The sequence below is a fragment of the Oryctolagus cuniculus genome, chromosome 16, assembly GCF_964237555.1.
Source record: "Oryctolagus cuniculus chromosome 16, mOryCun1.1, whole genome shotgun sequence".
Lineage (NCBI taxonomy): Eukaryota > Metazoa > Chordata > Mammalia > Lagomorpha > Leporidae > Oryctolagus > Oryctolagus cuniculus.
The window spans coordinates 47313728-47330010 of NC_091447.1; the positions used below are offsets into that span (position 1 = coordinate 47313728).

General features: G+C 43.5%; 1 protein-coding gene across 22 annotated transcripts in view; it reads right to left on the minus strand.

Moving 5' to 3' along the window:
• The window catches only part of ADAM22 (ADAM metallopeptidase domain 22), a 245839-nt gene that overhangs the window by 123570 nt on the left and 105986 nt on the right, over positions 1-16283 (minus strand). For all 22 annotated transcript variants that reach the window (XM_070059837.1, XM_070059834.1, XM_070059833.1 and 19 more), the window contains one exon: positions 422-488. In XM_070059837.1, the coding sequence (XP_069915938.1) occupies positions 422-488 (67 nt within the window). The remainder of the gene's footprint in view (positions 1-421; positions 489-16283) is intronic.

Below are 16283 nucleotides of genomic sequence, written 5' to 3' on the forward strand. Positions count from 1 at the left end.
CCATTTCAAATCAAATAAATAAATCAAAACATCTAATGATCACATTTTGCCAGGGGAAAGTCTTTTACAGCTTAATGCAAAGTCATGCACCTCTCCTGGATGCACAATCTCACCTCTATGTTCCCAGTATCAACCTTAAAGGCAATTTCAGCAATTTTCTGTGACAGATTCTAACAAAGAACTAGTTGCAGCTCTATTAATACCATAGAGTAAGTTCAATACCTATAATACATAAAGAATTCTTTTTCTGATAAAGTTTTATTTATTTCACAACAGGGTGATAAACTTTCTCAACAGATTGTAAAATATTTTAAAACCCTTAAAACTACTTGGAAGCATCACTGAAAATTAAAATCATATCCAGCAGTATTTAAAATATCTTCAAAAACTTTCCTCCCAAAGAGCGGAGAAGTTCACTTACTTCAACTTCCACAGTCTTGCCTCCATGGTCAATGTATCTCTCTATGTACTCAGAAGACAGCAAATCACTGTAAAAACAAAAAGGAAACCATGAGGAAAGAGGGCCCTGAACATGTGCAACAGTTAAAAATTAGGATGAAGTTGATACATCTTGTTTAACAATTCTTCAGCCCAGGCTCAGCAGTTAAGCCACCGCCAGGGATGCCTGCAGCCCATCCTGGTGTGCTCAGGTTCAGCTTTCTGCTAATGCACACCCTGGAAGGCAGCAGGTGATGGCTCAAGAACTTGGGTCTCTGCCACCCACATGAAAGAACCAGGCTGAGTTCTGGGCGCCCGGCTTTGGCTTGGCCTTGCTCCAGCTCCTGCAGGCATTTAGGAAGTGAACCAGCAGATGGAAGATCTGTGTCTGTTTCTCTGTGTTTCAGCACAGGAAATTATCAAAAGCACATCGTTATTTTTAAGACACTGTTATGGACTGAACAGGACTGGCTCCCCTCCATGCAGATGCTGCACATCAGTGGTTTATGAACTAAGGGTGGAGGCTGGCTCTAACTCTGGTGTCAGAGGTGGGCCTGGTGCGAAACTATAGGTGCTTCAGGCCCTCAGGAGGTGGTTCTCCTGAAAGGTGATTTAGAAGCTGAGTTGGGCCAGCTTCTCTCCGTTTCCTGGCCCCCAATATGGCCATTCCAGCACACCTGCTCAGCCACAGGCTGTCCTCCACCAGTCGCCAGACCAATGGGGCACTCAGTCCTGAACCACAAACCTCCAAACTGCAGGCTGACATGAACGTGTGCTTTCCCAAGAAGTTCCTCTCCAGTATTTTAGTTAAAGTAACAAAAAGCTGACTAACATAAACGTCTTATTTTTTTCTTATTCTTATTTGTTTTTTTACTTTAAGTTTCTATCAATTGTTTTGGCTACCATACCTTACCATTTCTTTATATTATATGTGATATTTTTATCTGATAAAATACTCATTTCTAGCATAAAAAAGGAAAATAAGGCAAAGAAAATTAAGAGAAATGAAAAGGAGTAGACCATAAGCATTTTAAATGAATTCTCTTGAAGCCTTTCCTGCTTGTTTTATTTTTTACATTTACATAATCTGAAATGTTTCTCATTAATTTTATATATGTGAAAAAAACTTTCCTGTAAATGGAGTTACCTCAAGAGAAAACCTCAAAAGCAATTTATTTTTAAAGCACTAAAATATAAATTATCATTAATAAATACAAATAATACATAAAAGTAAAAGTTTCTAATGTTACTCTCTCAATAGAGCCAAAAGCAACAACAACAAAATCTGATTTTAAAATACTGCAGGGGGCCAGGCTGGCGCCGCGGCTCACTAGGCTAATCCTCCGCCTTGTGGCGCTGGCACACCGGGTTCTAGTCCAGGTTGGGGCACCGGTTCTGTCCCGGTTGCCCCTCTTCCAGGCCAGCTCTCTGCTGTGGCCAGGGAGCGCAGTGGAGGATGGCCCAAGTGCTTGGGCCCTGCACCTGCATGGGAGACCAGGAGAAGCAACTGGCTCCTGCCATCGGATCAGCGCGGTGCGCCGGCTGCAGCGCACAGGCCGCGGCGGCCATTGGAGGGTGAACCAATGGCAAAGGAAGACCTTTCTCTCTCTTTCTCACTGTCCACTCTGCCTGTCAAAAAAAAAAAAAATACTGCAGGGGGCCAGTGCATGGTGTAGCAGGTAAAGGTGCCGCCTGCAGTGCCAGCATCCCATATGGGCACAGGTTCCTGACCCAGCTATTCCACTTCCAACTCAGCTCTCTGCTAATGCACCTGAGAAAGCAGTGGAGGATGGCTCGAGTCCTTGGTCTCTGCACCTACGCGGGAGGCCTGGAAGAAGCACCTGGCTCTTGGCTTCAGCCTAGCCCAGCCCTAGCCGTTTGGGCCATTCAGGGATTGACCCAACAGATGGAAGATTTCTTTCTCTGTCTCCCCCTCTCTGTAGCTCTGCCTTCCAAATAAATAAAATAAAAATAAAGAAATAAAATGCTACAGAGGTCACCAAACAAAAATTGTTCCAAACACAAAAAGTGTGAAATTTTAAGCACACACAGCCCCATTGTGATAAACACTATGCCTACAGCTGCTTGAAATGTCAACATGAGCAAACAAGCACTGCTGTAAAACAGGCACCATATTCCTGTTGTATCTGAGGCTTATATTACCACTTAGGACACCTATAATTATAGTCCATGCTTCATTTGTCTCTGGAATATATCGTTCTACTGGCTTCATGTGAGAACCAGCCAGGATGCTCTCAGCTTGGAGTCAAAGAAATACAATCCGAAGTAGCTTAAATAATTGGCACATTGATCATCTCATCTCCCATGAAAAATTCCAGGGCAAGTGTAATATGAATTTGCTTTTCAGAATATTTAGGTTTGCTTTTTTTTTTAGTGAAGAAAAGTGAGGCTTATAAAAGATATGCAAACCCTTTTAAGAGCTTTTAAGAACAGATAAGCAGCTAGTAAGCAAAGTTTTGTCAGACGTGGGCAGAATTCATTCACAGGATGTGTAAAGTATAAGAAGATTGTGTATGTGTTTCACGTTGACAGAAAGGGTTAGAAGATCCATACTTCATACTCACAGGACATCTGGGTAATAAAGGTTCATGATGTCCTAAGTATATGAGACACAAAAAAAACCCCAAGATACACTTAAAATACATAAACAATATTCCCAATTTCTCAATTCTACCCCCATCAGTGCTACTCAGGGTTTCTCAACTTTGACACACCATTGAAATTTTCAGCCAATTAATTCTTTTTTTTTTTTTTAAGATTTATTTATTTGAAAGGCAGAATTACAGAGAGAGGGAGAGAGGGATTTTCTATCTGCTGGTTCACTCCCCAAATGGCTGCAATGGCCGGAGCTGGGCGGATCTGAAGCCAGGAGCCAGGAGCTTCCTCCAGGTCTCCCATGTGGGTGCAGAGGCCCAAGCACTGTGCCATCCTCTGCTGCTTTCCCAGGTGCATTATCAGGGAGCTGGATCAGAAGTAAAGCAGTCAGGACTTGAACCGGTGCCCATACAGGACGCTGGCGCCACATGAAGCGGTTTTACTTGCCAGGCCAGGACACCAGCGCCTGCCAATTAATTCTTTGCCTTGGGAGGCTGTCCACTGCACCATGGATAGCAGCATCCCTGGCTCTACCCACTGAACACCAGGAGCATCTCCGACACACACCAGCCATGAGAATGGAAGTGTCTCCAGACACTGCTAATGTACAGCAGGGGCTAAACCCGCCCAGCTAAGAACCACACTGCTGACACTCATTCCCGCCTCCTGTGTCTTCTGTCCATGAATCACAAGCCGAACTCATGACTGTTCCTCAGGGTAACTTGCAAGCTTTAGCAACTGACTCGACATACCTCTCCCAGCATCCCTCAGATACTGCAATTGGGTGTCATCAGCCCAGGGCACCTGCTCTCTGTGGGCCTCACCCAAACCTCAGTTCTGGTCCTGGTAATGACCATCAGCAGAAAGGCGGATGCAGCAGAAAGAGAAGCAGGACCTATGAACACCGTGTACCCCAGGATTAGCTTGTGGTCCTTCTACCCTGCTTGTACCATGTCCTGACCTATCATTTCTTTCTTCTTGCTTCTCTCTGTGAGCTTTAAACCAATTTAGCAAACCATGTGATCAGAGGGTTTGGATTTCTCTGTGGGAGCTTTCTGTTCCTTTACCTTTAGGACAGTTTGCTTGGTAGCATTCCTGGAGGCCACCATTGCTTCACAGTCCTTTCCCACCCACCATCAGGGCACTGCCAGGGTGGGTCGGGTGGCTGACCCTCAGCACACTGAGACCAAGAGTGTGCTCCACTTTCTGCTCTGCCAGCAGCGTGCAGCTGGCCTGTTCTAGTAACCAGCACCTCTCACAACACGGCTGCTGCAATTCTAAGCATAGCATGCAGATAAAAAAATATCCCAAGGTTAAAAAAAGTTTCATTTTGTTATTTCTTAAAAAGAGTGAAAAACGGGGCCAGTGCTTAGTGGCTTAGTAGGTCAAGCGTCCACCTGCAGAACTGGCATCCCATTTGGGCACTGGTTCGAGTCCTGGCTCCACTTCAAATCCAGCTCCCTGGGAAAGCAGTAGAAGATGGCCCAGGTACTTGGGCCCCTGCACCCACATGAGAGACCCAGAGGAAGCTCCTGGATCCTGGCTTTGGATTGGCACAGCTCCAGCTGTTGTGGCCATTTGGGGACTGAGCCAGTGGATGGAAGACTGCTCTCACTCTCTTTCTCTAACTCTGCCTCTCAAGTAGATAAATAAATCTTAAAAAAAAGAAAAAAAAAAAGTGAACACGGGCCAGTGCTGCACTGCAGCAAGTTGGGCCACTGCCTGCAGCGCCAGCATCACTTATGGGTGCAGGTTCAAGTCCTGACTGCTCCACTTCCAATCCAGCTCCCTGCTGATGTGCCTTGGAAAGCAGCAAAGGATGGCCAGAATTCATGGGACTCTGTACCCACATGGGAGACCCAGATAAAGCTCCTGACTGATGTAGTCATTTGGGGAGTCAGCTAACAGATGGAGGATCTCTCTGTAACTCTTTCAAATAAACAAATAAATCTTTTAAAATAAAATAAGAGTGAACAAATCCATCACAAAATACTCTTAGCATTCATCTTCTTGTCTTTTGCCGATTACATTACATGGCTGTGCCTATTTAAACCTTTGTCAAGGGCATTTGTCTTTGAACAATCAATATTTTCCTCCGTGGCCTCCCCTGAACATCATGTGTAATACTGGAGAAGGGAAGAGTGATAGAGACAACAGCTGTTTTCCCTTCAACCAATAATCTTTTTTCTAAAAAAAAAAAAAAAAGAGCAAATAAGTCCCCTACTGCACCAACAGAGCACCATAGTAGACAAGCACAACTGTGAAGCTATATGGTGAAGATCTGCCTCAGACTCAACTGGCAACTGCTGTAGCACCTACACCAGGCCTTGCTATCCAAGACCAAAACCAGATGGAGAGGGACCAGCCAGACATTAGCATTACTGTCCTGTCCCCCAGCCCTGCTATGCATGGCTGAAGTCACCTCCCCAGACCTGGAGGGAAACATCCCTACACAGGCACAGCGGCCAGTTCGTCCTCCAGGGACTCCGAATTGGGAATGCAGAATATTTAGCTGATGAAGAAAAGAGAAGCAGCAACTGGAAGACAAGCAGACTTGAGAGAAACTGAGTAGTACCAACAGTTGGTCCCAGAGAAAAAGCCCCAAATAACTGCGGCTGCAGTCTCTGGAAGCTGAACTGGCCAACCTTGACACAGGGCATCTGCGGGATCCACAGGACTAAAGGGCATTTTCAGAGCGGCAGGGCGGGAGTGAAGCCCTACGTGCCCACATGAAACGCTCCCCAGAGGGGCAGCAGTGGCAGTGAGAACAGTAACAAAGGTTCTTCAAAAACGACTTTTGAGTCGTCCAGATTCCTGACTTCGGGGGAGTGTTTTCTTTTGAATTATACAATCTGTACATTAAGAGAGAATGAGTCACGGCACGAATGTAATTACAGCGCAGAAGAGCCCTCCACTCAGGGCTGTGCAGCCTTCCAATCAAGCCTCCAGAGCGGCGAGCGCTGCCGGAAAGCGCTCCGTGTAATTTAAACCAAATACAGCCCTGTTTGTTTGCAGTATTGTGAAAGTCGGCTAGGCATTGTGATTTTAATTATTAGGCTGAAAACCCCTCTTTGAAAATGTCACTGTTCCCTCTCCTGAACCATGAAACCCTTACCTTCAGCACGTCAGAACCTAAGCAAATTTTTTAATCACAATTACCACAGGTTCTTTTCCTTTGAACATGATTGCTTATTTACTTAAATCATTTTAAGGGTAGCAAACTACAGGTTCTTTTGAATATTCTGTTTGACTCTAAAACAGACCAGGTAGAAAGTGCTGCTGTTAATAGCAGATTCAGTATGGATTTGTAACTGCTTCTTTATTAACTTTGAAAGATAAAAGTAAAAAGCATTGTCAACCAAATTCTAAAGTCCACTCATTTTCTAAAGAAAGATATGTTTTTAAAAAGATATGTTTTTAAAATCAGGAATGTATTTTAATCTTTTTTCCCTCTTTGCACACCATATAAGCCTGGAATGAGCCAAAAGAACATGATGTAAACATTTTCCGCTGCAGTAATGCTTATCCTTCCTCTAGAGGGCCAATGTCAGGAACCAGAGGCGCTAGTGAACTACAAAGGTACCAGAGCTAAAAATAGCAACAAGCTCTCCTATGGTCCAGGCTCTGCCGTTTTCTATCCCTGTGACCTTGTCAAGTTATTTAAACTCTGTGGACAGAATGTGCCCCTGTATAAAATGGAGGGAACAAAGACGTTGTGATTGAGGTCCTCTTGAATCTTGCAAACATAACGGTGCCTCGGCTGATACCACATGAAGAATCTCTGCTCAGCCAACCCACAGCATCAGGCAAAAATAACACCTTGTAAGGCAATAGGCTGATCATGGCTTCTTTTGCTCACATGCAGTGATCCTTACAATGCACAAAATTAACACTGTGTTTTTCTTAGAACAGTCTCCAAATGTCCAATGTCACTTCTTTGGAATAATATAAATATAAAAGAAACAAAAACTTCAAATAAGATTACAATCTATCCAATGAAAATAGGAAAAAAAAATCCCATAGATCATAGGTTACAATGGAAAATCAAATAATTCAGTGCATTTTTAATTATGGAAAGCTTGTGAGAAGAAAACAGCTGAGGAAATGGAAGCTTTACCATTCTAAAATTCATTGTTTCACTTAAGAGGAATAAGAAATTATAAGTATGGAAAGTTTTTTAAAAGAAAATACTCTTCCCATTATCTCCAATCTATGTGTATCTCCTCCTGCCCTTGACCATTTCACCATCTCTCTTTTTTTCCAAGTTCATTAATTTATATTTATTTGAAAAGCAGAGAGGAGAGAGAGAAAGAGATCTTAAAACTGTTGGTTCATTCCCGAAATGAGCACAACACCCAGGACTGGGCCAGGCCAAAGCCAGGAGCCAAGATTACTCCATCCTGATCTCCCAAGTGGGTAACAGGAACCCAACTGTAAATGAGAAATGAGCCATCATCTGCTGCCTCTCAGGGTGTACATTAGCAGGTGGTTGGATCAGAAGCAGAGTCAGGACTTGATCCCAGGTATTCCAATATGGGATGTGGCATCCCAAGCACGACTTAACCAACTATACAATGCCCATTCACGTCTTTTCTCTCTTTTATAAAGGTACACCAAAAAGTTCATGGAAAAGTGGAAATAAAAGTTAAGTTTACTGTGGTGCCAAAAAAAAAAAAAAAAAAAACAAAAAAAAAACAAACCAAAAAAAAACATGCATAGCTCTTGCATAGATGTTTTCTAAGAACATTTGGAAGACCCCTTGTATCACTCTCTCTAGCCAAACATCAACCTTCCAGAGCCTCTTAGCCAACTTAACATCTTGTTAAGAATCCGCACTACAGCAAAACAGATGAAGGTCCTCGATCCTCATAGCACTGAGATTTTTTAAAAAGACTTATTTTTATTTATTTGTAAGACGGAGTTACAGAGAAAGAGGATGAGACAGAGATCTTCTATCTGCTGGTTCTCTCCCCAAATGCTGGCAATGGCCAGGGGTAGGCCAGGCCAAAGCCAGGAGCTTCAGCCAGGTCTCCCATGTGGGTGCAGGCAAGCACTTGGGCCATCTTCCACGGTTTTTCCAGGTGCATGAACAGGGAGCTGGATGGGAAGTGGAGCAGCAGGGATTTGAAAGGGCACCCAGAGGGATGCTGGCATCACAGGCTAAGGATTAACCCACTATGCCACAACGGTGGCCCCCGTAACAATGAGATTCAACCACCCATTTTTCAGGTTTTTTCTGTGCCAGAGCTGTTGTCTATGTCATCAGCATGTAATAATCAGTACTTAAAATTCCCAGTTTGTTTAAATTAAATTAAATAAAAACTATAAAAGTGAATTAGAAGTTTATTCAAGATCTGTTTTTGGGTGGAAGTTTCATTTTATTACTTTCCAATCTCTAAACATAAAAATTCCTTTTCAGCTTATGCGAATAAAAAGGATTTTCTGTAAACCCTTGTGCCTAATAGTGATGCTATTTTAGTTATGATGAATCTTCAACAAGTTCAGGGACAACATACATTATAGAAAAAATACAAGGATTGCAAAATGGTATACTAAAATAAACTTCTCTTTAATTCTATTCTTCTTCAAACATTCTGAAGTAACCTTGTACATTCCACTGGGGAAGTCACAACCTGCTGACAATAACCAGGGAGCTCTCAGTGTGCACGCTAGGACTAGGGCACCTAATGGCTGAGTGGACGCTGTGACGGGCACTATCCCTAACGCTGGCTCTTCATTACAGAACCCTTATTCTTCACAAAGCAAAGGACTCCAAAACTGCTTTGGCACTACAGTCACCAGATACAAAACAAAAACTAAAACAGAAAACCTGAGTACCCACAGACCTACCAAATCAGAGTCTCCTAGCTTTATTCTGCCATACAACAAAACATTTCCAGCACATGAGGATACAGCCAAATCGATAGTCTATAGATACCCTAGAAGATTTTATTAGCATATTCTGGTATTCTGGCATATTCTGATTACTGTCACTCATTTCCACTTTGAAAGCCAAGGATACCAGAGAACATACAGCGCAGAGCAATTACAAGGAGTCCCTGGTGAAACTTACAGCAGATAATCAACAGAGGAGGGCATGTTCCCCTCCTCTACAGTTAATTCAAGGGCTTGACTCTAAATGTACTTACGTTTCCTGTGAGTATCCCAGAATTCGGAAATTTTGGTATTTAAAAGAGTTTAATTTTAGGGTGAAGCTCATATGAATTATATTCAACAAAGATTTCAATTTTTCTAATATTACCTAATAATTAGACCCAGTAGGTAAGAATTAAAAGATGGACCAAGTGCTTGCCTGCATCCACACAGGAGACTTGGATGAAGCTCCTGAAATTCTCTCTCTCTCCCTCCCTCTCTCTCTCTCTTCCTCTCCCTCTCCCTTGATAAGAATATATCATTGTATCCCGGTCTGTGGTGCCGGCATGCCAGATGCTTGACTTCCGATCCAACTCCCTGCTAGTGCACCTGGGAATCCAGTGGAGGATGGCTCAATTCCTTGGGCTCCTGTACCGTGGGAGACCAGGAAGAAGCTCCTGGCTCCTGGCTTTGGATAGACCCAGTTCGGGCCACTGCAGCCATCTTGGGAGTGAGCCAGCAAATGGAAGACCTCTCTCTTTGTCTCTGTCTCTCTGTTTAACTCTTTCTTTCAAATGAATGGAATAAATCTTAAAAAAAAAATAGATCATCAAAAATCAAGAACCAAGGGCTCAAACAACCCTGCTCCCCCTGCCACCTGTGTGACCCCATGAGCAGAAGTTAAGTGGGAGTTCCAAATTCTGCCTGTTCTTGGCAAAGCAGTACCCACCACCTACCTCCCACCAACATTCACAGCCTCATCATGTTGACCCACTTTCAAATGATCAATATTAATCTAATCAGACCCTTTATCCAGAAGCTCAGCCCCCGCCCCCTTAGCTCTCCAATCCCTCTGTGGCTCTGCCCCCTCCTCCCTCTCAACTCTTCATCATCAGGGACTCTTCCATGATGCCTTCTAGAACCTAAGCACGGCCACGGGCACAACCCCGCCCCTCCAAGCTCTATTTCCTCCCCTTCCAAGGTCAGCCTTCCCCTACAGGCGCGGTTTCTCCTGAGACACATCCTGTCTGGTAGGATGATGATGCAGGAGGGATCCTTCTTGTTTACATGTCATGCTGTTCTCCTTCATTCTAAAAGTCACCCCACCTTGCATCTCATGGCATCAGCCTATGCTGCCTACCACTGTCCTTGTAATTATTATGGACTCCCAGTTGTCCCTAATTCCCTGCCTTTACTGCCTCAGGGTCACGCTCTCCTGTTGCACTTGGTGGAGATTTTGATAATGGCTTAGGTGACTTTTCCCATTCTGGTTTCCTAGGACCCTGACCTCACCTTTTCCAGGGGCCACCTTTCCATCTCACCCACCCAACCCCATGGCCAGGCCTGTACCTCTACCACTACCAAATTCTCAGTCTCAAGCCTCTTGCTTTCTACCACCTCCTCCCATTCCAGTGTCCTCCTTCAATACTCCATTCACACCCTCGGACCCTAATAAACCCACAGCCCTGTGGTTGCTTTCTACCACCTCCTCCCATTCCAGTGTCCTCCTTCAATACCCCGTTCACACCCTCGGACCCTAATAAACCCACAGCCCTGTGGTTGCTTTCTACCACCTCCTCCCATTCCAGTGTCCTCCTTCAATACCCCATTCACACCCTCGGACCCAATAAAACCCACAACCCTATGGTTTTAACAACCACTTAACTGTTCCTCACCTTTTCCATGGCTCACTCCCTCCCTTGCTCAGGGAGTTCACTATCTTGCAAACCTACCCACCCATCCCCAGACACATGACAGTCTCTCGGCTACACCTATCCTGGTTGAAACAAACTCTCTACCTGCTCCAGGCTTGCTGGGTGCAGTGCAGTGAAGCTGAAGAACACTCAGTTAACAAGGATGAACACGGACTCCAGGTGGTCCCTTAAGGCTGACTGGCAATCAGATCCCATCTTCCTACTGCATTCACTCTCCCTGTGTGTTTTAATACATCCATTGACTTCTCTCTCCTCAAACCTTCAACATGCACTCCCCATTCTTTTTTTTTTTTTTTTTTTTTTTTTTTTGGACAGGCAGAGTGGACAGTGAGAGAGAGAGAGACAGAGAGAAAGGTCTTCCTTTGCCGTTGGTTCACCCTCCAATGGCCGCCGCTGGACTTTTGCTTCCTGGTTCACTGTGGGGGAGGGAGGGGAAGTAAAGAAACAATGTAAAGATTGCTGCAGGGCTTCCACCACCACAGCTCTGCACCACCCAGCATCTGCACTCACCCTCAGCATTCCCTATCACTAGGATTAGCTGTCCATGCACTTACCTAAAGCCAATATCCCATCCCCTACTCGTGCAACACTTCCTTCCGTGCTTGCTTACTCCAGAAATTCTTCCCTTTCCTGCAACACCAAGTTCTCCCTTTCTATTAGATGTTTCCTATCACTGTATAAACTCTATTATTCAGGGTCGGCATTGTGGTGTAGTAGGTTAAGCATCTGCCTGCAGCACCAGCATCTCATATGGATGCCTGTTCAAGTCCCAGCTGTTCAACTTTTAATCCAGCATCCCTGCTGATGGCCTCAGAAAGCAGCAGAAGATGGCCCAAGAACTTGGCCCCTGCATCCACGTGGGAGACCCGGAAGAAGCTCCTGGCTTCTGGCTTTGGATGGTCCCAGCTCCAGCCATTGAGGTCATTTGGGGAATGAACCAAAAGATGGAAGACCTTTCTGTCTCTCCCTCTCTCTGTAACTCTGCCTCTCAAGCAAATAAATAAATCTTTAAAAAAAGTAAACTCTACTATTCAGAAAAACAGTAATTCTCAATATCATTCCTCTGTCCAACTATTACCACAATTCCTTCTCTCCATTAATCAAAACCACTTGAGAGAATGACCTACATTCACTTTTCCCTTCTCTCCTCCCTTATTTCTTGAACCTATTTAATTGGGTTTTCACCACTCACTAACCTGCCCTTGTCAAGGTCACTCACTACTATCTCTATTTTATTAAATCTAAAGGTCAATTCTCAGTCCTCATATGATACAGCTGATTATCCCTTCCTCTTGAAATACTTCCTTAGATTTCCTGCCAGGCACCACACCTGCTGGATTTGTTCCTCTTTCTCTTCCTGCTGCTGCATAAGTCTCCTTTTCCAGCTTCTTCCCATCTTCCCAACCTCTAAGACAGGAATTTCCCAGGGCTCAGTCCGTGCTCTTCCTCCTTCCACCCTCACCACCTTGGTGTTGCCATCTAATGTTTGCTCTTAGCTAGCTATTCTATGTTCATGACCTTTAGGTTTATTTCTTCAGCAGAGCAGTCTCCTCTTAACATTGGCCTCATTTATGCAACTATACACTCAACATCTCCTCTTACTCAACAAATACACATCTCACACACAATATGTCCAAATTTGAGCTTCTGCTCTTGCTTGAGAAACATGATTTTCCTACAATCTTCCCATCTCCATAAGTGGCTACTTCATCTTTGCACTTACTCTGGCCAAAAACTATGGATGACTACTGACCTCTCAAATTCTCTTACATCCCATTAAACAATTGAACAAAAAATTCTGTCAACACTGGCTTCAAAATATGACCATTTTCTTTGCCACTACTCTGGATTGAGCCACTGCGATATCTTGTCTAGGTTCTTGCAATGTTTAACATCTATCTGTTAAGCCATCTGTATTTCCCTAATCATCTGTGCAAAGAATGGAATGGTCTCATCATCGTGTGAACAAAGCCTACCAAGCACTGTTATCCACTGTTCATGAGGGTCAATAACAGCCTTCTATTAAGGAAGCAATCTTCAAAAATCTAACATAAAGTCCTTTGCACCAAAGAATCTAATGACGGAAAATAATCATAAATGCAGAAGACGCTTTATAGCACTTAAAAAAGTGTTATTTGAAAATCTGGTGCTCACAAATCTACTTCTCAGAAAACCACAAGCATCCATGAACACTGAGAGCATAGAGTTTTGTACAACTTTGTGGAAGCCAATTTGACAATACTTACTGAATGTATATCTTTGAAGCCGGCAATTCTGTTTCTAAGAATTTAACCCAAAGAGAGTGTTTACATATGTTGATCTACAAAGACTGTCAATACAACATAATCATGGAGAGACATCAGAAATAATAGAAAACCATTTTAAAAATAAGGTACACAAATTTACAGTGGAACACTCATCTAACACTGCCATACCACAGAAGACATTAAAAGATGTTCATACTTGTAATGTCTACTTAGGAAAAGTTCCACATTTGGAAAAAGAAAGCAGTCTGTATGTATGTGACAGAAAAAAGACAAGAAGCTGAAAGGTGTTCAGATTTGTAAGGTCTACGTAAAACGTTCCAGTTTAACAGGTGTGTCAAGGAAAAAGCAAGGAGTAGGCATTAGGATGCTTACTATTTATCTCTGAATAATGAGATTACCACTACAGGAATTTTACTTGTTTTACTTTCATGCATTATCCAAAATTTCCATAATAAATATGTATTAAGTTTATAAGAAGAAAACTAAATTTTAAAATGTATTTCACAAAGACTTTGTCCCATATTATTAAAAAACAACTTAAATATACAAGAAGAGATAATTGGTTGAGCACATTATTTTCCATCCATTTAGTGGGAAATAATAAAAAGTGAACAATTCTTCTTTAATAAGAGTTCTAATTAACAGGAAAAATGTTTCAGATGATTAAAACAGCAGAACACAAAATTATAGAGAGTACATAAAATTATATGAATAGAGCCATACACAGAAAAAAGAAGGGGAAGAAAATGGTCTCAGGTGTTTATAAATTTCACCTTTGAATGGTGATGTTATAGTTCATTAAAATGTTCTGTATAATTTTTATTTATTCATTCATTTTAGAGGCAGAGAGACAGAAAACCAGAGTGACACAGAGAGAATCCCTATCTCCTGATTCCCCTTCCAAACACCTGCAGTGGCCAAGGCTGAGCCAGGCCAGAGAATGGAGCCAGAAACTCAACCCCGGCCTCCCACATGGGTGGCAGGAACCCAACTGCTTGAGCAATCACCTGCTGTATCCCAGGTATGCATTAGCAGAAAGTGAAACTGAGCCTCAGACTCAGGCACTCTTAGGTGCATGCAAGCATTTCTTTCTTTTAGAAAGCTTTTATTTAATGAATATAAATTTCATAGGTACAGCTTTAGGAATATAGTTGTTCTTCCCCCTACACCTGCCTTCCCACCACCGTTCCAGTCCCACCTCCTACTCCTTCTGCCATCCCATTCTTCATTAAGATTCATTTTCAATTATCTTTATATACAGAAGATCAACTTAATATATACTAAGTAAAGATTTCAACAGTTTGCACCCACACAGATACACAAAGTATAAAGTACTGTTTCAAGACAAGTTTTACCATTAATTCTCATAATACAACACATTAAGGACAGAGATCCTACATGGGGAGCAACTGCACAGTTGTGGGGACCCATGAGCCAGCCATGGGCCCACATGCTAAGGCTTGGCTTGCTGACCGTTTGCAATAGTTACTGCTGTGTGGATGTTTATGGTTTCTGTTGAGCTGCAATATCAGGACCGTTTCATAACCCCAGGCTAGAGTCAAAACAACTATGGCCTTGGGGCTTCCCGTACTTCTTTTCCCACTGACCAAGGCTGAGAAAACACCAGGTGGAAGCTTGTTGTTAGCACCCGAGTCGCCTGCTACGTGACCAGGAGCTTGATTGGATGAAGGCGCGTGATCACCTTTATGGTTGGACAAGGAGCACATGGACTGTGCGTGATCAGGCACCTGATTGGAGCACCGCCGCATGGACTGTAGCATGGACCAAGCTTGCTTACATGCTTCTGCAATGATATACTATATAAGCCATTTGTGATGTAGAACGGGAGCTTCCCCTTTCTTTCGGAGCTCCCCTTGCTCAAGGATTTCTCTTTCTATCCTGTTTAAATAAAAGTCTACTGAAGACCGATCAGCTGGGAGCAGTGTCGTTCCTTTGCGGGCAAGGGAGCGACACTCCTGTTGTTGATTTAACAATTGACACTCTTATTTATGATGTTAGTGATCACATGAGGCTCTTGTCATGAGCTGCCAAGGCTATGGAAGCCTTTTGAGTCCACAAACTGTCAGTATTTAGACAGGGCATAAGCAAAGTGGAAGTCTTCTCCTCCATTCAGAGAAAGATACCTCCTTCTTTGACGGCCCCTTGTTTACACTAGGATCTCACTCACAGAGATCTTTCATGTAGGTCATTTTTTCCCACAGTGTCTTGGCTTTCCAGGCCTGAAATGCTCTCATGGGCTTTTTAGCCAGATCCAAATACCCAAAGGCTGATTCTGAGGCCAGAGTGCTGTTTGGGGCATTTGTCATTCTATGAGTCTGCTGTGTGGCCATGGGAGGCAGGCATTTCTAAGTGGCATCTTAACCACCATACCAAATGCTCAACCCTGACATTAGTTTTTAAACAATGTCTTTAAGCATTGTCTTTTAGAAAACAAATATGCTTAAAGTTCCATATTTCTTTTTTTTCAAATTTAAAAATTAATAGCCATTACAAAAATGATGATTAAAAAATTGGAGTCTACTATTACAATGACTACTATTGTTACTAATAGTACTAGTCCTGATTTAACAGCTTTACATGCATTAGCTCATTTACTGCACACAACCACCCTGTGAAGCAGACAGTATTAGGATCTGTACACAGATTAGGCGGTTAAAGCAGAGAGGTCCGAAGCTCACTCCAGGGTACCAGGTAACAGCAAGTGGTAGAGATGGGATTCAAATTCAAATTCAGACAGCCTGGCCCCAGAACTCATTCTCTTGATGACAAAACCCAACCCCAACACATATCTTTCCTCCTATAATTTCTTCTATTTTTTATTTGTTTAGTTTTCTACATGTGCCCCTAAATCAGTCCCAAACTCTTCTATAGAAAGCCAAAGCCCCAGGCCGGCGCCACGGCTCACTAGGCTAATCCTCCGCCTAGCGGTGCCAGCACACCGGGTTCTAGTCCCGGTCGGGGCGCCGGATTCTGTCCCGGTTGCCCCTCTTCCAGGCCAGCCCTCTGCTGTGGCCAGGGAGTGCAGTGGAGGATGGCCCAGGTGCTTGGGCCCTGCACCCCATGGGAGACCAGGAAAAGCACCTGGCTCCTGGCTCCTGCCATCGGATCAGCGAGTTGCGCCGGCCGCAGCGCG